We start from the raw sequence: 24,805 nt of genomic DNA, 5'->3' as shown, positions 1-24,805 counted from the left end.
TTGATTGGAGAATGAAACAGAGATGAGTGATGTAACATGCTTTTTCCACTCAGAGTTGCCTTTTTTTACTGCGAGCGCAAGGTGCAGCAGGTGGTTAAAACGCGAGGCGTGCAGGTCACTTAAGCAGTGTGCAATACGTTCACAGCCATTAGTAAATGATTCAAAAAAGACACCTCTCAACTCAAAAAGTACATTTGAGTCGGTGCCAGTGGTGTAGTGGTTAGTGCGTCGACACATGCACTCAGGTGCTCACGGTGACCCGAGTTCGATTCCGCCTTGCGGTCCTATGCCGATTCTTTCTCTCTCTCTGCTCCCCATGCTTTCCTGTCAATTCTCTACTGTGAAAGCCCCTAAAAAATAATAATTAAAAAAAGTGCATTTGGTGTGATTGTGCATTCGGCCCCTAATGGTGTAGAATAGGGCATAAGTATGCAATTTGGGACTCACCTCTAGGCTGCGTCCAAACTACTCAAGTAGGTACTACATTTAAATTTACAACACAACCATTTGAAAAGTATGTTCTATGTAGTTTGAATGGAGCTCAGACGTATTACATCCGGCATCTGTCATCATCACATGACCTACCCCCGTCAGATGCATCGCTTTACTCCCATTTATGAATTCTCTCCCATGGTATCATGGTATAGCGTAGCGTCCATTGAATGCGCACTACAGAATCTCGCTGGAAGTAGTAGGTCATCCGGGTACTTCTCGCATACTGTTTTTGCAATACTATGAATTCAGACATACTACTCAGCTCACATACTGTTTTTAACATACTATAGTATGGAAGTTTGCGAGTTTTGGATGCTGCCCAAGTTTATAAGTGGACTAAAATGTCTTAGAATTTCCAGTCTCTCAAGATTTACGATGCAGTTGAGTTGCGCTGCCTAATATTCTCCATTTTACATTTATGATCATGATTATTTTTTCTATTTTTTTAAATAACTTTATACATGTTTTGCTGGCCTTTTTGATCATTTAAAGTGCTTTAAGTTCAGTACAATATAAAGAGAACTGCAAGACTGCATGTCAAATAGATTGTGTGAGTGTGTGTTATCACAGTGAGCGTGTGTGAGTTTGCGAGATGTCACTGTCTGTTTCTCTCAGCTTATCTGTCTCGGTACATCTCCGATCAGCACTGTCAACAACCTGAATCCTGATGACACTGAGCTGCTCTCTCTCTCTCTTACACGCACACACATTCATAAACACACCTGTTTCGTTTTTACAAAGATATATATATATATATATATATTCTGTCTCTACTATTATTCTGTAACCTTACTATTATACATACAGTACACTATATTTGAATTTACACATAGCTTGGTATATTTATAAAGCTATTTCCCTCACAAGGACTTAACTGTCTGTGCAAACAGAATGAGGACATCTGTTACCAACAAAACCTGTATGCATTCATACAGTCTGAGCTGAACAGAGTGTCAATTACAGCTTAAGAGTGTGTCTCTCTGTGTGTGTGTGTGTGTGTGTGTGTGTGTGTGTGTGTGTGTGTGTGTGTGTGTGTGTGTGTGTGTGTGTGTGTGTGTGTGTGTGTGTGTGTGTGTGTGTGTGTGTGTGTGTGTGTGTGTGTGTGTGTGTGTGTGTTTGTGTGTGTGTGTGTGTGTGTGTGTGTGTGTGTGTGTGTGTGTGTGTGTGCACGCATGTGAGCTGGCAATGAGTGACCGAACTCTTGTGAGTGGATTAGAGCTGAGCAGCTGATTACGACTATGAATAAAACCCCTCACAAAAGCTAATGAATATTCAGATGTCCACACACACACAATAAAAAAAGACTGACCCCGTCACTAACCCTTTCTCCATTCGCACGTTCACACATCATACAGTATATCAGTTTTGTAGTGTTTCCAGTCGCCATCTCTTACCAGCTATTGAGGTTAATGGCATCAGCTTGACCTGAAACTGCTAGACAGGAAAGCTTTCCAGATAAAGTTACAGATGCCAGCCAGTGCCCGGCAAACTCCAGGAGCCGATTAAACTAGCAGGCAGCAGACCACAGGGTCAGCCAACGGGCAAGACTAGTGATGCAGAGATAAACTATCATTTATAAAGCTTTTATATATATTTTTTTTACCATAATCTGGTTTAATTCTATGGTTTAATTCATGGTTTGAAATCTGGTTTAATTCTCATTTAGAAATATTATTCCCAGGAAAAAAACATGACTTGTTCTATCCTTATTTTCCCCGCTGTATTTGTGTTTACTGTTTATTTTTACCGACCCAGTCAGTGAGTTAAACAGCTCTAAATTAGCTACTTTATGAAAAAATTACGATTCTTATACTATTTTAATGCAAATGCATCAAAAAAACTAATTACAAACATGCTAACACAGACACGTCGCCTGACATTCCCTCATCTTCAAAAATTTTGAATTATACAGAATATAATTAAACACAGAAAATGTGATAAGCTTCTGTTACCTAAATAACAAATCATGTTCATGTAAATATGCTAACCGCTAAGCTAAAGCTCTGCTCTTTTTACTGTTTACTGTTCATTCTGACTGACCCAGTAAGTTAAACATCAGTAACACTTGACTACTCGCTCCTTATCTGCTCTAGTTCTACCATGGGTAGATTTTGTTTGGAAAGAGTGAGACAAGCACCTCAGGTTCAAATGCCTCTAGCATCTTAGCGAGTATGTGTGCGAGTATAGCACGGTTTGCTAGGTCTCGGTGGAGACTGACCCACTTTGTGCGGATCTAATCCTGGCACATGCAGCCTCGGTGCAAATTACTGTCCTCTCATCACATGGGGCTCTGACGGAAAATATCAGACAAATATGATATTAAAACGAGAGAGCAGAGCAGCGGAAGCAAACACATCTGTGCTCTAGAAAGATGTAGTGAACTGGAAAAAGAGAGAAAGACATAGACTGGTTCAGCATCAGTTCTGTTACTCTTCATCCTCCTGTCTGTGTCATGATTTTAAGCTCAAGTGTCCTCTAAAGTCTGTCTCTTGCACTGAATGCATCTCTAAATCTGCTTCTCCTGGCTGCTTTACTATAAGTCCCCAGTGTTGCGACAGTTTTTTTCTTCTGTCGTCATGAGCGATGGGTTTTTAAGACAGTGTGTCAAGTTAAAAATAGTTTAACTTCCTAATAGCGTCTCCACTTTCTGTTCCATTTCACTGCATTCCTTCCAACTATTTTTGAAAAAGAACATGAGCTGTGTGATTCCATCCTGAAAAAAACACATCAGAGCAGGGTCAGGAAGCCAAAACCAACCAAATTATTTACTTAGATAAATGACAATCCCATTGAATGGATGATTCATTTTTAAAACAATGAGTGTTGAAATTATGTAGCTTTCCATGTCATTCTTTGAAACTCCTTGTTGAATGTTTAAGTACTTTGAGTCATTCTGAATCTATAAAGCATGACTATTTTTAATCTATGAATCTTCAGAAACAAATCTTCAAATTAAAAGGCAGGTATTTTACCCCCCTTTTCAAGATTAGTCTTTTGTGTCTCCTAAATGGTTATGTAAAGTTTCAGCTCAAAACACCCATCAGAGTACTTATTATACCTTTCCGAAAATTAGATTTTCTGCTCTGAACAGTATGAAGCTGTTTTTGTGGCCTGTGCCTTTAATGCTAGTTCTCCCTGCCCACCGTTCCCACGTGCCTGTCAGAGTGTGCCTCAATCTCTGCCTCGGCCATGTCAGATAAACAGCACAGTGACAGACATGAAGGAAGCAGATCTTTGTCAGATCTGTGAGAAATACTACAGTAAGAACTTTCCCAATGATTATTTGATGTATTTGTTGTGGAGTTAATTCAAGCCTTTCTGCAACGATGAGTCACACACAATGTTGTTACAAAGTTCCCGCACACACACGTCAAATGTGACCGCATACATGGTAATATCCACTGCTGTATGGATATTCGATACAATTACATACAAAATAAACCACAAACCGGACTGAAACGTTTTCTTTTATAATTGTACTGACATGAAGCTGTGGTGATCAAGTAAAGCTGATGTAAATCACTGTAATTCATTACAAGCATGCACTTTAAAAAAAAGGTTTTAAACTTTTAAAACTCATTCTTAATAAAGGTTGATGATCACAGAGCGCTGAACAGATCTTTTAACCTCAGTTGCCTTGCGCATGTCCTGTCTTGTTAATATGTTTATAAGCGTGACTACGGAGACATGTTAATAAGGGTCTGTCAATCAATCCTGTGGGCAGGAAAACCATTCCCCTACGTCACATTGTGGTGGGCCTCAAAATGGGAGAAATTTGGATCTTATTTTAACATCAGGAAATTAAAAAAAGAGACTTATTGTCTTTATATCACCCCAATAAGACTGTAAACACACTATACCAACACAGTCCTGTCCAAACAGCTTCCAAAAGATGATTATCATCATAGGTGCCCTTTAATATATTAGAATCTATGAATCGATTTTGAATCTTTAAAACTTTAGCATATGTGAATCTATAATTGTTTTAATTAATCTATGCATTTTTCAGACCTTTTAATCCCTTTTTGAATGCAATATTTAAAGCATTACAATCTTTGGAATATATGAAAATTAGTTTTTGAATATTTGAAACAATGAACTTTAATTTTGACATTTAATCTTTTGAATCCTAAAATCTGTTATTTTTCTTAACCTTAGAGTCTTTGGATTTATTTGAATCTTTGAATCTCAGAGCAGGGGATCGGAACAGCGCATACTGTATTTGAAAGCTTGTGCTCTAGAAAGCTCTACTGAACTGGAACAAGACCATAACAAGAAAAAGACAGAGAGACAGAATGATCGGCTGTCATCACAGTTACTCTTCATCCTCCTGTCTGAGTCAACGTTAAGCTCAAGTGTCCTCTAAAGTCTGTCTCTGCTTGTCCTGATCTCCCCCCCCCCTCTAAATCTGCTTTCTTTTCATTTCCCCTCTTTTTTTTGGTCGTTCATCGAGTCTCCAGAGTTTAATAAGGTGACCGTGCTTGAACAAAAGAATGGATGATAGATTGAACAACCGCGAGTTCATGGCTAGTCACATTCATCGTCTACACAATTTTCAAAGACACAACATTACAGCACATCCGATAAAGTCCCAGACCAAAACACTGCCTGACACAACAGAAAAATACACCACAGGCAGAAAAAACATTTTATACAACACTGAGGTTGGATGCAAAGCTTTTAATGGCTATTGTTGTCAAAATGAAAGCATTTTTCTTTTACCATCCTTAATTTACAGGATATTCAACTCTAACTTGCTGCAGGGGTTCTGAATTCAGTTCAGTGAGTCATGCTTAGGCCTGACCTGACACAAATCTCCTTGCCTGACCCTTTGCAAGAGCACAGATGTTCTGTTCATTCAGGAGAAGATTTCCCCTTAGCAAAAGCAGCGAGTAAACAGTACAGGCACGTGAAGAGAGGAGCGAGGATCAACTGCTAGATTGTTCGCCATTCTTGTGACACAGACACAGAGTTAGAACACAAGCTCATGCGCCATTGCCGTTTAATCCCTTGCCAGATTAGTTTGACTGCAGTGGATGTAAATTAAAGAGTCTGCCAGGATCGTATTTAGCATGGGTTGAGGTCTGATTGACCTCCTGTTTAAAACGACACACTTGGAGAAAGACGAAGAGAAGAAAAATTGTTACATGGAAATCAATCACTTACCGACTGCAGGAGCGTCGTATTCTTCACCTAGCAGTATTTCTGGAGCTGAGTATGCCAGCGAACCACAGCTGGTCATCAACATGGTCCCAGGCTTAAAGTGGTTACTGAAGCCGAAATCTGTCAGTTTCACCGTCCCCTGCTGCCTGAAGAACACAACATTCTCCGGCTTTAGATCCCTGTGGACAACGTGGAGACGATGGCAGTAGGCAATTGCTCGTACGATCTGTGCAAAGTGCACTTTTGCAGTGTCTTCGGCCACACCTCCTTCATGACGCAAGATGTAATCGTACATATCACCTCCGTCGCCCAACTCTAGGATGAGGTAGAGCTTGGTTTGTGTATCGATGACCTCATAGAGTCGCACTACATTGGGGTGCTGGACGAGTTTCATGCAGCGAACTTCTTGAAGCAAGTGGCCAGTCGCTAAGTCATCAAGCTTTGTCTTGTCGATGACTTTGACTGCTACTAATTGGCCTGTGAATACATGACGAGCTAGTTTGACTACGGCAAAATGGCCTTTGCCCAGTGTTCGGTCCAGGTCATATAGACCAGCTATCTTGCCCTCGTAACCGCTTTTGGTGGCAGCCATTTTGGATCAAGCAGTGGAAGTACAGTTGCTGGGATAGGCTCTCTTACCAGAGGGAGCTCAATGAAACTGGAGTTCTACTGAGACATCACCTGTGAAAAACGAGAGAAAATGACAGTCAGCAAAGAGTCTTATTAACAGTGCATGCTAAGTCAAGATTAATTTAACCAGGATGCAATCATCCTGAAAGTCACAACCGCACAGCAACACACTTAAACACTCTAGCAACTGTTAGTAACCATGCAGCACCAAGCTGAAAACCTGATAAGCAATCACATAGGGTAACAGGAACCTGTGTGAATAAACTTTACTCCCTCGACCACTTCTCATGCTAGTTCATTTGCATCCTGTGGGTTGAATTGGAGCAGTTACATGGTGCCTTGCCTTTAATGCGAGGAAGGTTTGGCGTGGAGGGTAAATGTAACAGAGACCAGCTAGCTTTGCTAGTACACCTTCCATGTCCTCAAGAGGCAACAACTGACCCTAGAGACTCTAATAAGTGTAATGAAGACCAGCTAGGAGATATGTATGTAAACTGGACTTCCCTAGCCTCTAGGGACACTCTAACAACTAACACTAGAGGCTAAAGCTTTTGAAATCATTTATTGTCCATACACCCATCTCCCATGCGTGGAGAGTAATTGTAACACAGACCAGGTAGCTTTGCCGGTACACCTTACATTCATGGCCTCAAACGCATGCTAACAACTGACCCTAGAGACCATAGTTTTTAGGAAGCTTCTAAAACGGCAACCTCCCAGGTCACTTTGTGTATTACAAGTAGAACCCAAGGGGTTACATTGGTGCTGTGACCCAGATTGCAGTGAGATTTGGGTGCAATTGTAACAGAGGCCAGATAGTAAGACCTGTGCCAGTACACCTCACTCCCCTGGAAGGACATTAGCAACTGATGCTAAAGGCTGTGGTTATAAGCATCCATCTTACTTCCTTAACTCCCACATCAAAGACGCAGGACTTAATTCTACTTGAAGGTGGTGTACATGGAAACAGAAGGGTTACGTTGGTGCCGTGACCCGGATGGGAGTAATGATTGTGGGGCGAGTGTAATGAAGACCAGCTAGGAGATATCTGGGTAAACCCCTCTAGAAACACCCTAACAATTGACACAAGAGGCTAAAATGTTAAAATCATTCATTGTCAATACATCTACCTCTCATGCTGGAGAAGCTGGTTCAAATCTCGCTACAATTAATGCAAGTAAAATCTGGATAGGAGAGAGATTTTAGGGGCTGTGTGAACCTTACTCCCCAGTACTCAAGAGGCACACTAGCTACCAAGTTTTGGGGCTGTGGTTTGCACTGTCCTTTTTAGTGCTTCCATCTGCCTAGCGCAAGTGGAGTGGAACTAGAGGGGTTAAACAACTGCAACTCCCAAGCAACAGCCAGTGAAAACACCCTACAAACCAAGATCCATACAAAAACATAGGAACATGCTTACAACCAACCAGAGCACATTAGCTATGTTATAACATTGCCTGGCAGCCACAAAGCAATGAATCTACAGTAACCCAGAACAACCTAAAACACATTTGATTGTGCTAACAACCATAAAACAGCACTCTTGTTTTTTTGTGATGCAATTGAATACAGCATTAAAAGGTTCTCCAGCAGTATGGCATCAGGCTGGAAATCGAAAACCCTTTTAGGTAACTTCAAGTGCAGGGGATGTAAAGCTCTTTGTGTTGAAATAGACAGTGCTACATATAGAAGTGAACTCCACTTGACTTTCAGTGTTATTGAAGCGAGAGGAAGGTGAGTGTGTGGAGAGAGCACAAAGTAAGCCGTATAGCAAGTTCATATACTGATCTTATGTGTATGCTCAGGAGTAGATTAGTACTGTTGGTACTATTTACCTATAAGAATGCCAGACAATGATCTTGAAAAAAGCCTAATTATCCAATTGTCTCATGCAAATAACTATTTTACCCACAAAGAGTGCACAAAGTGCAGCAGTTACTTGGCAACAGCAGTTACGATTACCAAGAACTCAAAACATATCCACCCTGTTACTTAACAGAGAACTCCTCTATTATTAAACTGATAGGGAGCGACAATACTGGCATGTCCACGCAGGAATATGACTGTATATTACAAATTCATCCAAATCTGGAGTTGACGTCAGAATGCATGCTAGGACAAACGACATTCAACACTGCAATTACAGGAACAGAGACTGTAGTTATTACATAACCTATTTGATTGTACATATATGTTATACTGTACGTAAACAAAGCACAGCTCCTTTTAAAATTAAAAGCCTGGAGTAACAATCTAACCAAAATGAGCATTTGTGCCTCACAAAATGAAGATAAGGGGGCAAACAATGTTGCAGATTTCAACTAAACTATAATATCTGTAATATATTACTAATAACTGTTGTCGTGATTTAATTTTTACATTTGAAAATTAATAATACAGTCCAATATGGACAAAGAGATGAGGGGAGAAAAGTGGGGAGAGAAGTTCGTTTTGGGACTGCGTCCGAGGAGTCGGGTGACAGGGGCGTAGAGCAAATGGTGTAGATCAATACCTGTAATGCAATATCATTATTAGTGTGTGTGAGAGAGTGTGTGTGTGCGGTTTGATGAAAGGAGCTGAATAGTTAATGACCAACAATAGAGGTGGAACAGGACACTAATGCTATGATGAACGCCTAATTCACTTGCACATGTACATTCCATTATTCTTATAGTTGAAAACAATAAGAATTTGTTCTAGGGCTTGGATGAAATTGGAAAAAATAAAAACAATTTCACCAGATGCTTTGAATAATTACCGAAGTGTGGTTATATCACATGTTCTGAATTAAGGTAATATTAAAAACAATACTGAAGGACGCTCAATCAAATCAAGAGTACTTAAAGCTTTTCTTGTCTGTTGAAATCACCGCAGCTAATTTTAACCTTCCCTTTGTCTGATGGACTGAGAGGTTGGGGTCGATCAGTACAAAATTGCACATTGTTTACTCGTGTTAATATCTTACATATGCATATATTGAAACTCCAATACCCAACAAACAATTCTGTGTTTAATAGATGTCTAATAGACATCTAAACATGAACAGCTTGGCTAACACAAGGCTAAAGTTGGGCTAGCAGTGAAAATCTAATAGACGTCTAAGAATAGCCCAAAATTAGACTAGTCCTAAAATAGACAGATTAGAAAGACTTTATATGTGTAGTCGTTCATTTCTGTTTATTTGATGTCTATTAGATTTTCACTGACAGCCCAACTTTAGCTTTGTTTTAGCCAAGATGACTGTGTTTAGACGTCTATTAGACATCTTTTAAAAACAAAAAATGCTTGCTGGGTACAATTATACAGGATAAAATGCTTGTATAAACCTTTTTAATACAAAATCTTTTTAAGATTAGAGTATTCTTTCACAAATTATTTTTCACTTCATGAGACCTCAGTCATAAGCAATCTGTATTCATTTTGTGTTGTCTGTATGTTTTTCTTTGACTCTCAAAGTGCGTATAACTATTTACTTCCATTATATTAAGCCCAAAGAACTACTCTTTCAGCTAAAATTCATAATTAATGGTCTATTATATAAAAAATATCTTAAATTGGTCTAAAGACTGATTTATTCTTTGCGTCGAGTAATCAGTGTTACCCACAGTGCCTGCCGTGTGCGTCGTCATGGATTTATACTTCTGCGTGCTGTTTGTGTTGCTCTGCAATAACACTTCCGTAAACGTTAGCTGACAGGTTTTTATGTTCCTCTGTGTCGAGGTTCTTCGTGGGGGTTTTGTTTTGTCTGAACACTACGGGTTTGTCTAAAATCGCTACTCAGTAGCTAATGCATTTAAATTTGAATTTACAACTCAACCGCTAGAAAAGTATGTTCAATGTAGTATAAATGTGAGTAGTATGAATGGATCTCGGACGTACTGTGCCGAAGTAGAAGATCATCTGGGTACTTCTCGCCTTCTTTTTTTTTTCGAATTCTATGAATTCAGACATACTACTCAGCTCCCATATTGTTTTTGACATACTATATAGTATGGAAGCGATTTCAGACACAGCCTACAAGTAGCTAAAACTCACTCATTTACAGGCAGACGCACAACAACTTTAATCATAAGTTAAACACAAAATAAAAGTTTACATCTGAAGCTCCTTCACGGCACTCGACTAGGCATGGGACGATAATCGTTTTCAAGGTATACCGCGGTTTGAAAAAAGTCAAGATTTTAAAACCATCGTTCTGTACTACCATTCCTATGGTATTTGTAAGATTTGTTTAATTTACGTTTTTTTAGGATAACAGTATCTCCAGCAGAAAATATGCCCTAAAACACCTTAGAATCTTATACCGGCCCATGCCTAGACTCAGCACTTATAAACAATCACTCAATCAGGCTCGTGGCTCTCAGCGCCGCCCATGCTCGTCACTGCTACCAAGCTGACCAATCACAGAGCTTGTGCCACTCGTTATTGCAACGTATAGTTACATTTTTTGATATATGTTCATCGCCGTCAGCCAGGTTGAGCGCTATGCGACCGCACAAAGGCTGCGTGGACCATACACTTGCAATTGACGCAGAAGTATAAATTAGCCTTAAGGGTATGTTAAATATTTGTATGAATTATTCCTTTAATAGACCTGTTTTTGTGCTTGTGAGTTCACCCCTTCCCATTCAAAGCTTCCGCTACTGGAGTACAAAACTTTGATGTTTCAAATTCTTTTGTGAAACACATTTATTTAGTGGTTTAGTCCAACACAAAAGGACGAAATGCAAAGTACAAAGACCGGGTGGCCTCCATATTGCGGAAGGATATGGTTGTCCACCCTTTCCACGTTCACCTCTATCGCTCCCAAAGCAGGGCAGCATTTCCTACAGGGATCAAGGAGGGACGAATGGTGCTTCCTTCAGATAGCGCTCAGGCATCCGCAGTTTTGGGATGACTCTTGCAATTACACAAGACTCAAAACACACGCAGACATGGCATTTCCTCGTCTTCCTGTGAACACGGAAACTCACAGCAGAATCCAGCAGGCTCAGCGTTTCTGCAAGAAAATGTCGGCTGCCTGAAAGCGAGGAGATGCTGGGGTCTTTTGTCATCTGCTGCGATAGCGTCAGAGAAAGGAAAACAGACCCCGACTCATTTGTACGCCAATATGCAACACAGGAGGCACCAGGGGAGAGGTGTGAAAGGATGAGTCATCCCGCTTTCTCTTTTTGGAGTGGGGGCTGATGGACGAGCCGAATGAAGAGATGTGAAAGAGATGCAGAGTTGGGGAGAATATAATGGGGTTTCCTTTAGATATGATCTCATCGTCCTGTGTTCCCATCATGCAACATTCATGGTGATGAGGTCAGCGTGGCGCAGTGGGATCTGCCGTGCCTGCTGCTCCGAGTGCATTAACGTGTACACTCACTCACACATATGCGGTAAAACATTTAAACTGCTAGCCTACTTGAGGATTTCATATTGGAGTGCCAGCATGCACTTATTGAGAGAGTAAGTTGCATTCGCCAAGTGAGCATACGCAGTGAAATCTGCATATTTAAATATACTAGTGAAATCAAGAACAAGTCTTGATCGGCCAGTTACTTTGAAAGTTATGCAAAAGCTGTCGAGTAAGAAGGTGAGTAAAATCTGTATACAAAATGCACTTGCAATGCAAATATATTTAGACACATTAGTATTAGTCATTATTTAAATTATGCATATATTAAAATTTTTTTTTTTTGAAAATTTAAAACCAATCTTGATTCGCTAACATTAAAACCCAGGTGCATTCTAATTATGTACCCCTATATACATTTCTGGAGAGCGCCAAATACATGCCAGGAGATTTTTTTTGCATTTTTTCCATTCATGAATTCATTAAAGTAGGGCTGGATCTAACGATTATTTTAATAATCAATTAATCTGTTGATGGTTTTTTTGATTAATCAATAAATCAGATAAAAAAAGAAAAGAATTTATTTCAAACCGTTTATTAAAAAAAGCTCATCCCTGAGCTGTTATAATAATAATAATAATAATAATAATAATAATAATAATTATTATTATTATTATTATAAAAATAATACTTTAAAAACTAAGTAGTTTTGTCCTGTTTTTAATCCAAATATCTAAATATTTTTAAATCAAGATAAATACCAGTTCACATAAATGCGTAAGTGATCGTGATCTATAACGTGAGATGATCGTCACCATGTTTACTTGCGGCCGCACGTTTGCCTTCATAAAATGCAGAACACGCGGCACGTAAATTTATTAGTTACTCCCAAATTACATGCAAGTAAGTGGCAGAGAACTCATACTTATAGTCTATACTCATAGTTACTTTTACTGTGTGTACCTGATTTGAATAAAACACATTGGCAAATTTGAATGGATTGCTATACTTTGTGTGTTTTACTGTAAATGTATTGTTTTACTAGTATGTGTTTGTATTTACATGTCTAAAACATAAATTAAGCATTAGGCGGTTAAAACGCTGCATAATTGTGATAAGATAACACGTCTTTCTCAGCAGGGTTAAGTTGGTTTTGTTTTAGAAAAAAAAAAAAAACGAAAAAAACGAAGCACTTTTCCGATGGTCCCTTATTCAGAGCTTTGCTCAGCGCGAACGCTCTCTGGCTCAGCGCCAGACACCGCGCCAAAGCTCTGTTGCCGCTCTAAAGGTAAACGAGTTAACGCTAACTTGTACTGCTTGTCAAGCTGGATAACGAGTAAAACATCAGCGATTTTACGATCCTCACTTCAAAATGGAACAAAAGTATGACCCTGCTGTTGAACTTCCTTCCTCCTCATCCCTGTCTATGAGGCGCCGAACTCCATATCAGTGCGCAAGAGAGACTGTGTTTACTCTGCTCTGTGCTGAAATAAAGTGTTTTAAATAATCAAACGTCCCTGTGTCGCGCGACACAACGAGTCAATTATGAAATACGTTGCCAACGCTTCTCTTGCAAGTGCCATTCGCACCAACCGGCTGATACCCCCACCTTCCCTAAACAAAACCAATAGTGTTTAAAAAAAGCACTGATTGACTCACCCACCCCCTTTCCTAAACCCAACCAGTGTTTTAAATAGCAATCTAAAAAAAGAAAAGCCCCCTGATTTTTACCACGTTTTCAGTTTTTACCACATTCTCACCCTGTTATTTACTTGTTTATTTTACTTTTTAGCTTTTGTTGTTGTCTTACCCACATTCTGGGACTTCTCTTCACCGGACTTGAACCCAGTTGTAGCGGTCAACACACCTCTCAAGTCCAGAATGAGCTTATGTTGTAACTTTTACACAGAAACTGTGAAATCTGCATATGAATTGTTGGTTAGATGAAAACAAATCATCATTCAATAGCTTTTATACACATGTATATGTGCTTGAAATTTGCACATGAAATGTTTATAAAACCAGTGGTGATTTGTCAACTTTTTAGTAAAATCAGCAAACAAAATGTTCACAAATCCATAAACAAATCCAGCTTCACCAATAACTAATATAATAATTGTGTTTACGAACTACCAACGAGCTAGCGAAAGCGCTAATAAATTGATTCGCCAATATTTTTTATACCAAAACTGTGCAATCCAATCACAATTTGACATATAACTTTCATACAAACATTTGTGTAAAATCTGCATACAAAATACTCAAGAAATAAATAATAAATTACCAATTACTTTAATACTAAAACTGTGTGTGTACTGTACAACAAAACCCTCTACTCCTAAACGTAGTTCTGAGGGAAAATGTCATAGATGAATAAATAAATAAATGACACTAAATCTCCCATTAGGTGGTACCAAGTCAATGTCTTAATGAGTGATTCATTTCGAAACATGTCAGCTCACACATGACATTGGGGGGATCTAAAGCTATTTCAAGAATTCAGAGTATATACACTGTGAAAAATGTTTGAATCCTCATTCTAAGAATAGGCCAAGTTTACAGAAAGGATTTTGATGTATTCCTTTGAGTATTTATCTACCAAACATTTTCCATCAGATATGCGTTTTGTTCCCAATGCAGGTTGGATTCCAACAGGGTCACGCTTTGTCAGTGGTTATGTTCATTGTTATTATGGATAGATTTTCTAAGTGTAGCCAGGGCCTGGAGAGGGCCTAGTTCTGGAGCCACAGGATTTCATCTGCTTTTTTTGCAGATGATGTTGTCCTGCTGGCTTCATCACACCTGGACTTTTAGTGTGCACTGGGATGGTTTGCTATTGAGTGTGATGTGGCGAGGATTAGGAGCAGCACCTCTATGTCCAAGGCCATGGTGGCTTGCTGTCTGCAGGTTGGAGGAGATTCCTTGCCCAAGGTGGAGGAGTTATGTTCACAAGTGAGGGAAGGATGGTTTACTGATCAAGAGCTAATGAGCTTGAGTCGTAAGCTTTGATTCATAACTGAAAGTTGAAAGGAAAATGGCTGGAACAAGCTTCCTTCACAGATTGGTACCCTCAGAGATCAGGGTCAGGAGCTCAGAGTAGAGCCGCTGCTCCTCCAAATTGCGAGAAGCCAGCTGAGGTGGCTTGAGCATCTAGGTCTGATGCCTTCTAGATGCTAGCCTGGGGAGCTGTTTAGAGCTTGTTCCACCATGAGGAGGTCCTGGGGAACACCACGGACACACTGGAGGGTCTAAGTCTCTCAGCTTGCCTGAGAATGCCTTGGGATTCATTTGAATGAAGAGTCTGAGGTAATGGAAGTCTGGAGTTCCCTGCTAAGACTGCTCCCCCCGCAACCCGTCTTCGGATAAGTGGGTGAATATGGATTGATGCCCTCCCGAAGGGTAAAACTACTTGTTTGGTCATTTCTAAGGTAAGAGTGTGTGTGAACAGTGACACAGTGAGAGCAAGAGTGCTTACCAACGTGCTTCATTTGGTAAGACAGCACTGGACATTCTCTGGAATAGTACTGAATAAGTTAGTTTTTAGATGTGAGGGGAAGTCATCCTAGTACATCTTTCAAAAGAACCCAGAGTTATGCCAACAGTGGATGCAATTAGTTTTTCCAGGTCAGCAATGGAGTATCACAAATGTGTTTGTTTGTTCCTAGTCATGGGTTGAATCTGCAGGCAGTAAGTACTGTAAACCTACTTCAAATGTCTTTTGTAGGCGATCAGTGCGCAAGTAAATATAATGTAAACAGCACAAACATAGTAAATTAAATGTTTTCCATGGATAATGCGTTGATGTATTGAATGTCCTTGACTCATCAGATTCACCCACAGCACGACTCCAAGAGCTCGGCTGTTTTCAAACAGAATCATGAAGATAGATATATTTATTTTATACATCTTATAAAAAGTACCATGCTAAAGACCTTTTAGTCAATATTGATATGTTAAAAATACGATATTGGCCAAAAACATATGCTAGGCCCCCTTTAAACAACAACTATGATACTATTATTGAAGATAAATATCCAATATCTAATGAAAACCAAATCATACGTTTCTATAATTCATTGTCACTTCAACTTGCCTTAACATTCGAAAGCAAACTCTTTAGTATTATTCATATACTGCTTCCTCATTAATTTTCATTGACAAGCAGTTTGTTTGTCAACAGTCAACATGAATCTGCTGTGTGATCTTCACCTGACACAATCAGAGCCATTCGGAAAAAATTTGGTCCCTACAGTGAAGACAAAACTTAATCAAGGTAACCACTGCTCTCCTCTTGTCCCGATTCCCCCAGGCCTGCCTTGTGATGGAGCTGATGTGTATTAGGATGCTGCTGTGATAACATTGGCACACACACACACTGTTCAATCTGAGGCACAAAAGAATCACTGTGAAATGCCCCAACTTGATCCTTTGCCAAAAAACACGCACACACAGCATATTCTTGCACATATGTTCACTCAGACGCATGTGCACACAAACACTGCTGAGTCTAGGACTTTGGCTGCTTGCTATATATATACACACACACATGCTTAAGATCATAGAGATAACAGGCTTATGAATTTGCCTAGCATTCTTTGGATCTTATTTGTATGAATGGCACCTAGTTTTTGCCGACAAAACCTCTTAGTACAACGATAACTTGCCTTTTGCATAAATAAATATGCCATGATAATGGATATGCCATAAATAAAGATTTTTTTAAATGTATCAAATATTTCACGAGCTTCCAATAAAGAAACTGCTCAAATATAAATGTATAAATACAAATACTTTTGTTTTAACAAGGAAAATTATTAAAAATATAGAATTAAATATTTATATATACAACAACATATTTGCAAATTTCTTTAGATTTCACGAGCTAGACATATTTCTAAAGACACTTTTTCTATAAAATTAAATATTCTGAAATATATATTGTGTGTATTTGTATGATTTAGCATATACAGTACATTACCATTCATTTTATGCATTTTATTATACATATACGTACATTTTTCCCCTTGTGCTAGTATATTAAATATTCAATGTAATATATAACATCAAAATTATATTGTTTGCATATTGCACATTATACATTTGTATAATTATACAATATTACATATTTAGTGAACCCAAAACTCTACATATAAATGAATTTATATATTTTATATTGTATTACATTGATTTGTATTGCATTGTATTGATATTATAGTTTATATACCCCTATAAGTATATTATAAGCATAATAAGAAGCTATACAATATTATATTTGTGTATGTACATTCAATTATTCAGTACTGATGCCAAATCTGGATCTTATCTAACAAAATAACTTATGATAACGGTCCAAAAATGTTGTAGGTTGTAATTCTTTAGCAATATTTTGCTTGAATTTAATTATATTATCTTTCAATTTCTAAATATGTTTGGTGACTAAAAAATATTATTTTAATAAATATGTCTGTTTTGTTAAAAATGCACCAAAATACATTGCCTATATTTACTGAAGAATGGATTAAAATATTGATTTTCAAAATGGGATGTACTCAATTATGCTGAGCACTGTATATATATAAATACAAATTTTAAAGACCATGGCAACTTTTTCCATGTTACTAATTCTCATTAGCATAATATAATGTGCATTACAGTAAGTGAATTTGCAGCAGTTTGCACTTGCTATATATTTTCTGCCGTGTAGCATGCGGTCAGATGCCCCTGGAAGTCTCAGGGGCCGTACATATAGCGAATAATAGGGTGACTTCCATACTGAGTATGTGTGTGTGAAGGAGAGACAGAACCAAAATGCAGGCCAGCACAATGCAAAGCCTCTGACCCAGTGTTTGTCATCTCCAACTCACCTCTAACCATACAATCTCTCTAAACAGCAACCAATAACCAGCCAAACAACAGAAAATGGCACGAATAAAGCAAACAAACACCTACAATAACTATAATCACCATAACAAAAACAATAACATCAAACTATAGGATGAACAACTCAATGACATGAAATCCCACAATATTATTCAATCGCCACGGCTTACTTCAGTAAAATAAATAGTTATAGCACATTAAACACGTTTGTTGTATATAATAACTTACCATATAAAAAGTGCTACGCAGCGTTTCTTGCGTCTTTACGTAAACGAGCGTCCGTTGTAAATATACGCAGCTTCCCTATTTCTCTAAAGGCTAAAAACGAATAGGCTTCCCGAAATCTTCATGCGTCCGCTCGCTGTTGTTTTTATCAATAAATGATGCCCGCTGTCCGAGCAGGACGAGGCATGTAGAAGTGCGCGCGTCGCTCCGCAGTGCCCGCGCGCGCTCCTTGCTCTAGCGCTCCTCTGACGTCAATGCATTCCAGCTCACCCGGACTGACTGACTGAGTGAGTGAGATAGCGAGGGAGAGCTAGTTTACAAGGCAGGGCCACACGAAATGTTTCTGAAGACCCAAGAACACTCTTATGCAACTGGTTATAATTAGGTGAAGGGACTGGATGGAAAAAGACAGCGCCGAGATCGACATTCTGCTCATTAATGTGTGGTTTGGATCACTTTAATGTCATATTGTATATATGCTAATAGTTGACTCATTTGGAACATTCTGCAATGAGATTAAACAGGCAAGAGACAGCAAATAATTAACAAATACCTCATCAGTTGATTAGCCTATTAAGAATTGCTAACATATTTTTTGTATTACAGCTTTCTAAACTTCTCGTTGAAAGAGGTGTTGAATATATACAGTGCATCCGGAAAGTATTCATAGCGCTTCATTTTTTTCACATTTTTTAATGTTACAGCCGTATTCCAAAACAGATCAAACTCATTTATTACCTTAAAATTCTACACACAATACCCCATAATGACAATGTGAATTTTTTTTTTTTTTTAATTTGTTGCAAATTTATAAAAAAAAATAATAATCTGAAAAATCACATGTACAGAAGTATTCACAGCCTTTGCTCAATACTCAGTTGATGCATCTTTGGCAGCAATTACAGCCTCAGGTCTTTTTGAATATGATGCCACAAGCTTGGAAAACCTGTCTTTGGGAATTTTCACCCATTCCTCTTTGCAGTACCTCTCAAGCTCTATCAGGTTGGATGGAAAGTGACGGTGTACAGCCATTTTTAGATTTTTCCAGAGATGTTCAATAGGATTTAGGTTTGGGCCCTGGCTGGGCAACTCAAGGACATTTGCTGAGTTGTTGTGAAGCCACTCCATTGATATTTTGGCAGTGTGCTTTGGGTCATTGTCCTGCTAGAAGATGAACCGTCGCCCCAGTCTGAAGCAGGTTTTTATTAAGGATGTCTTTGTACATTGCTGCATTCATCTTTCCCTCTATCCTGTTTAGTCTTCTAGTTCCTGCTGCTGAAAAAACATCCCCACAGCATGATGCTGACACCACCATGCTTCAATGTAGGGATGGTATTAGCCTGGTGATGAGCGGTGCCTGGTTGTCTCCAAATGTAACGCCTGGCATTCACTACAAAGAGTTCAATTTTAGCCTCATCAGACCAGAGAATTTTTTATTTCTTATAGTCTGAGAGTCCTTCAGAGGCCTTTTGGCAAATTCCATACGGGCCAGATTAGTGGATTGCTGGACAGATGGTTGTCCTTCCATAAGGTTTTCCTCTCTCAGACAGAGTGACCATCGGGTTATTTATTACCTTCTTGACTAAGGCCCTTCTCCACCGATAACTCTGGCCAGCTCCAGGAAGAGTGCTGGTGGTTTCAAAATCTTCCAGTTACGAATGATGGAGGCCACTGTGCTCATTGGAACTATCAGAACAACATACATTTTTCAGTAACCTTCCCCAGCCTTGTGACTCAAGACAATCCTGTCTTGGAGGTCTACAGACAATTCCTTTGTTTTTATGCTTGGTTTGTGCTTTGACATGCACTGCCAACCCTGGGATCTTATATAGACAGGTGTATGCTCCATACCCAATCATGTCTAATCAACTGAATTTACCACAGGTGAACCCCAATTATGCTGCTGAAACATCTTAAGAATGTACCTGGGATCAATTTAGAGCTTAAAGACAAAGGCTGTGAACACTTGTGATTTTTCAGGTTTTTATTTTTAATAAATTTGCAACAATTTCAAAAAATCTTTTTTTTTTCACATTGTCATTATGGAGTATTGTGTATAGTATTTTGAGGAAATAAATGAATTTAATCCCCATTGGAATAAGGCTGTAACATAACAAAATGTGGAAAAAGGGAAGCACTATAAATACTTTCCGGATGCACTGCACCAGCGGGCACCTTGATATAAAAATGACATCAGTTTTTAAAAAACACATCAAAAATGCAAATTAATTTGATGATAAAAACCTTGACGTCCATTGAACATCCACACATGGATCCCCTTTTGACCACCAGACTGACGACACAAAGTATTAAAATACAAGCAAACTTTCATTCATTCCAATTACAAATTACAAATGCAGAGTGGATTTTGTCAGCCGACAATACATGTAAACTTACTTGATGTCTAAACGACTTCAAATTGATATCTATTGTTAGATGTCAACTAGATGTCATTTTGACAATCGACATCAAATCGCTTAGCATTTTTAATATAATTTTTTTCTGATGTTTTGACATCAAGGTGCCCACATGGACGTTATCAGTGGTTATCAGCTGATAGATATGGGCCAGTTGGGGCCTACTGCACCGACTAATAGACTCAGAAGACTGTTATCATGCATCCACATGGTTAATCAGCTATAGATCACATACGGCTGCGGCTGGAAGTTATCGTGAATTATTTACATTATTTATAAAATTTCCCATTGAGTAACGTAAAAAGAGATCTAGATCTCTATTAGTATACCTGATTAACCATGAGAATTATTTATATTAGTTTTTACATTTTTCCCATTAATTGTATTTTACTAACGTCTACCCCTAACCTAACCCTATGTGGAGTCTTCTCTATTAGTATAGCTGATTAACCATGTGGATGGATAATAACAGCCTACTGGCCCATTTCTATCAGCTCATGACCACTGATAATGCCCATTTAATCAAGTAATAACATTTTAAGCGGTTGCCACTGGGATGCTTCTTTGCATCCATTCCTACAAAAACCAGAACGCTTGATGAAGTCAGGTTTTAAATTCTAGAGTATTTGATCATGTAAGGATTTATGTAAAACTCTTTAGGTCACTATATTTGTGCATTTCCCAGAAATAGGCCTACATGCCTGTGTGATACAACACAAGCTTAAAATCCTCAATACCAGCAGCTGAAGGGGATTTATGAGGTCAGAGGAGCTTATTAAAAGACTGTAAAGGGGGAAATAAGTATTAATTAATAATTTGGAAATTACTACTGTAGTACTTACATCATTGCTGTGTCTGGGACTCCAGACATAAAATCCAATCCACAAAGGAGACTGCACAAGTCAGAACAGAGGACATTCTTAACATTCCAGAACATGTGGAGCAACTGATCAGAATTCCACAGACTCACTTCCTCTCTGCGCAGGAACTGACTGACATCCGCAAAACACTGGTGTCTAGGCGACCATGATGTCATCAAAACACCAAACCTGAAATATCTTTGTCAATTAATTTAAGGCACCGCACAATTTGGAGATTTTAGCTTTTTTTTTGAAGGAAAAATACAAAATGTCTATCAGTACCATGTCTATATGCATGGAGTTCATCATGTGTGCCTATGTATGGAGTGTATATGTATAGCGTGTATCATATGTACAGTTGAAGTCTGAATTATTAGCCCCTTGAATTATTCGACTGCTTGTTTATTTTTTCCCCAATTTCTGTTTGAGAGCAGAATTTTTCAACACATTTCTAAACATAACAGTTTTAATAACTCATTTCTAATAATGGATTTATTTTACCCATACTATCATGACTGTAAATAATATTTTACTAGATATTATTCAAGACACTTCTAGACAGCTTAAAGTGACATTTAATTAGGCAAGTTATTGTATAACGATGGCTTGTTCTGTAGACTATCGAAAAAAATATTGCTTAAAGTAAAATAATTTTGTCCCTGAAATGGTGATTAAAAAATTAAAAGCTGTTTTTATTCTAGACTTTCTCCAGAAAAAAATATATTATCAGACACACTGTAAAAATTTCCTTGCTTAGTTAAACATAATTTGGGAAATATTAAAAAAAGAAAACAAATCAAAGGGGGCTAATAATTCTGACCAACTGTATATGTACGGGGAGTGTCTATGTATAAGATGGAGTGTATCATGTATAGTGTGTATGTGTATATGTACAGTATGTGTAGATATGTACAGTATATATAGAGTGTATCATGTCTGTGTATATCTGTAGTATGTATTGTGTGTGTATGTATAGAGTGTATCATGTCTGTGTATATGTATAGTATATACCTGTAGTTTGCATGTAGTGTTTCATGTGCTCAGTAGCTCAGTGGTAATGTGATTAACCTCTCACACCACAGACCCGAGTTCTATTCCAGATCCTGCGAGAAGTATACAATGTCTACAGTATATGCATAGAGTGTATCATGTGCATATGTAAGGAGAGTTTCTATGTATAAAATGGAGTGTTTAGTATGTATCATGTTTATATTTACAGTATGTATCATGTCTGTGTATATGGATGGAGTGTATATGCATAGAGTGTATAATGTCTGTGTATATGTATGGAGTTGTATATGTATTGTGTGTGTATGTATCGAGTGTATCGTGTCTATATGCATGGAATGTATCATGTGTGCCTATGTATGGAGTGTATATTTATAGGACAAAACAAGACTTATTTTTAAAATTAAACAAAAAACAAACTGGCCAGCACATTTAACTGTCCTCAGTCCCAATTTGGCCAATTCAATAATAATAATAATAATAATATAAATAAATAAATAACACAATAATACAATAATTATTATTTCTTCAGATTGTTTCTAGCCTCTTTAGTAAAAAAAAAAAAGTACATTTGAAAATTCCTGGATATCAACAATAGCCAAAATATATACAAATTAATTTAAAATGGTCGCTTCTGGTGCTTCAAACCTTTTTATTGCTCATTTTTATTTAAGGAATATTATATCCGATCAGAATAAAACGAATGAAGTGTTCAAACAGCCTCAAAAAAAAAAAAAAAAAAACACACACGTGTTTAAAACTACACTTTATTACAATATATATTGAATATAAATATTTTATATAATATATATTATATAATATTAAATTACATTAAAAAAAGAACAAATTCTGGACCTTTTGGCCTGGACCTTTTTTGAGATTGAGTGATATAAAAAAAACTGCAAAATAATATGAAATAGGCAGAAAGGGTGCATTTCAGGACTTGGGCCCCATGGCTGGAGTTGCTTAGGCCCCCCGAATTGCAAAATCCGTCCCTGTTACCAACAACAAATTTCGATTAGCAATAGGCCTATCAAACACTTGCTTTTCGTATTTACGTCATGACCAAGTGCTGGTCAAAGCACATCCGTTGGGTTTTTAATTAGAAACAGGTTTGACGATGGCTGGAAGTTTTTCAGAATGAGTGTAGGCTTTCATCAGTGTTAGTCAACACAGGCACAATGTGACTATTAAGCGGAGAGGAGGAAAGAAAGAAAAGCAGACTCCCCATGGGGAACAAATGACGCTCGTACATGGCGGAGGACACACGGGTTACTATGGGAACCAATGGCGTAACTTGTCGGCTCAATCTACGCAGGCTGCGAAGCCCACCGGATCTCCATGTAGACTTGCATATGAGAATGCATTAATATGGAATTTACTGACATATTAATAAAAGGTCAAATGAACTAATTCAGTGGCTAGAGATGTTTTAAACATTCAATTATATGGTTACTGCGCAATTTCATCATGCTGGCGTGATTATGTATATTTAGGCTCCTTTTCAAAATGCATTGAACAATGAAAACATTCAAAATTTGTCTTAAGTTGCAAATTAAAGTCTAGTTAAGTCTCAGTTAACAGCTGAAAAAGAACAGCTAAAACCAGCCTGACCAGCTAAAACCAGCCTGCCTGACTAGCCAAAACCACCAAGATCAGCTAAAACCAGTCAGCCTGGCCAGCTAAAATCACCTAAGACCAGCTAAAACCAGCCAGTTTGACCAGCTAAGATCAGACTGACAAGCAAAAACCAGCCTGACCAAGACCAACTAAAAAGTGGTCAAAACCCCTTTAAAACCAGCTGGGCCTGCTAAAACCAGCTCTGACCAGCTAAAACCAGCCTAGACTAGCTAAGACCAACCTGACCAACTAAGAGCAGCTAAAAAGTGGCCTAAACCCCTCTAAAACCAGCCTGACCCGATAAGACCAGCTAAAACGAGCTTGGCGACCTAAAACCAGCTATAGCCAGTTAGGACCAACCAGCTAAAAAGTGGCTCAAGCCTCTCTAAAACCAGCCTGACCTGCTACATTGAGACTGACCAGCTAAAACCAGCCAAGATCAACCTGACCAACTAAGACCAGCTAAAAAGTGGCCCAAACGTCTTTAAAACAAGCCTGGCCTGCTAAAACCAGCTAAGACCAGCTTAACAAGCTAAAACCAGCTAAGACCAATCTTACCAACTAAGACCAGCTAAAAAGTGGCTAAAACCTCCCTGAAACCAACCTGACCCACAAAGACCAGCAAAGATCATTTTGGCAAGCTAAAATCCGCTTAGACCAATAAGCTAAAAAAAGTGACCAAAACCCCTTTGAAACCAGCCTGCCGGACTCGCAAAAACCAGCTAAGAACAGCCTGACCCACTAAAACAAGCTACGACCAGCTTATACCAAGCTGACCAACTAAGACCAGCTAAAAGAGTGGCCAAAACCCCTTAGAAACCAGCCTGACCTGCAAAAAAAGCTAAAACCAGCTAAGACCAACTAAAAATGGCCCAAACCCCTCTAAAACCAGCTAAGACCAGCTTATACAAGCCAGGACCAACCTGACCAGTTAAATTGTGGCCAAAACCTCTCTAAAACCAGCATGACTCACTAAAATCAGCTAAGACCATCTAAAATCAGCTAACACCAACCTGACCAACTAAGACCAGCTAAAAAGTGGCCAAAACTCGTCTAAAACCAGACTGACAAACCAGCTAAGACCAGCCTGGGAAACCAGCTAAAACCAGCCTGACCAGCTTAGGCTCATTTAAGCAGTGTTTTTTTCCAGCAGGGTTATGGTAAAATTA

General features: G+C 38.5%; 1 protein-coding gene across 2 annotated transcripts in view; it reads right to left on the bottom strand.

The window, feature by feature from the left end:
• Window positions 1–24,805, bottom strand: part of snrkb (SNF related kinase b) — a 37,985-nt gene that overhangs the window by 12,005 nt on the left and 1,175 nt on the right. The window contains 2 exon segments of one of the 2 annotated variants that reach the window (NM_200833.1): window positions 5,662–6,339; window positions 17,735–17,999. In NM_200833.1, the coding sequence (NP_957127.1) occupies window positions 5,662–6,250 (589 nt within the window). In that variant the 5' untranslated portion in view covers window positions 6,251–6,339; window positions 17,735–17,999. 2 annotated transcript variants of the gene reach the window in all.

Source organism: Danio rerio, chromosome 25, assembly GCF_049306965.1.
Source record: "Danio rerio strain Tuebingen ecotype United States chromosome 25, GRCz12tu, whole genome shotgun sequence".
In the NCBI taxonomy this organism is placed as follows: Eukaryota; Metazoa; Chordata; class Actinopteri; order Cypriniformes; family Danionidae; genus Danio; species Danio rerio.
This window is presented reverse-complemented; position numbering and strand designations above follow the sequence as displayed.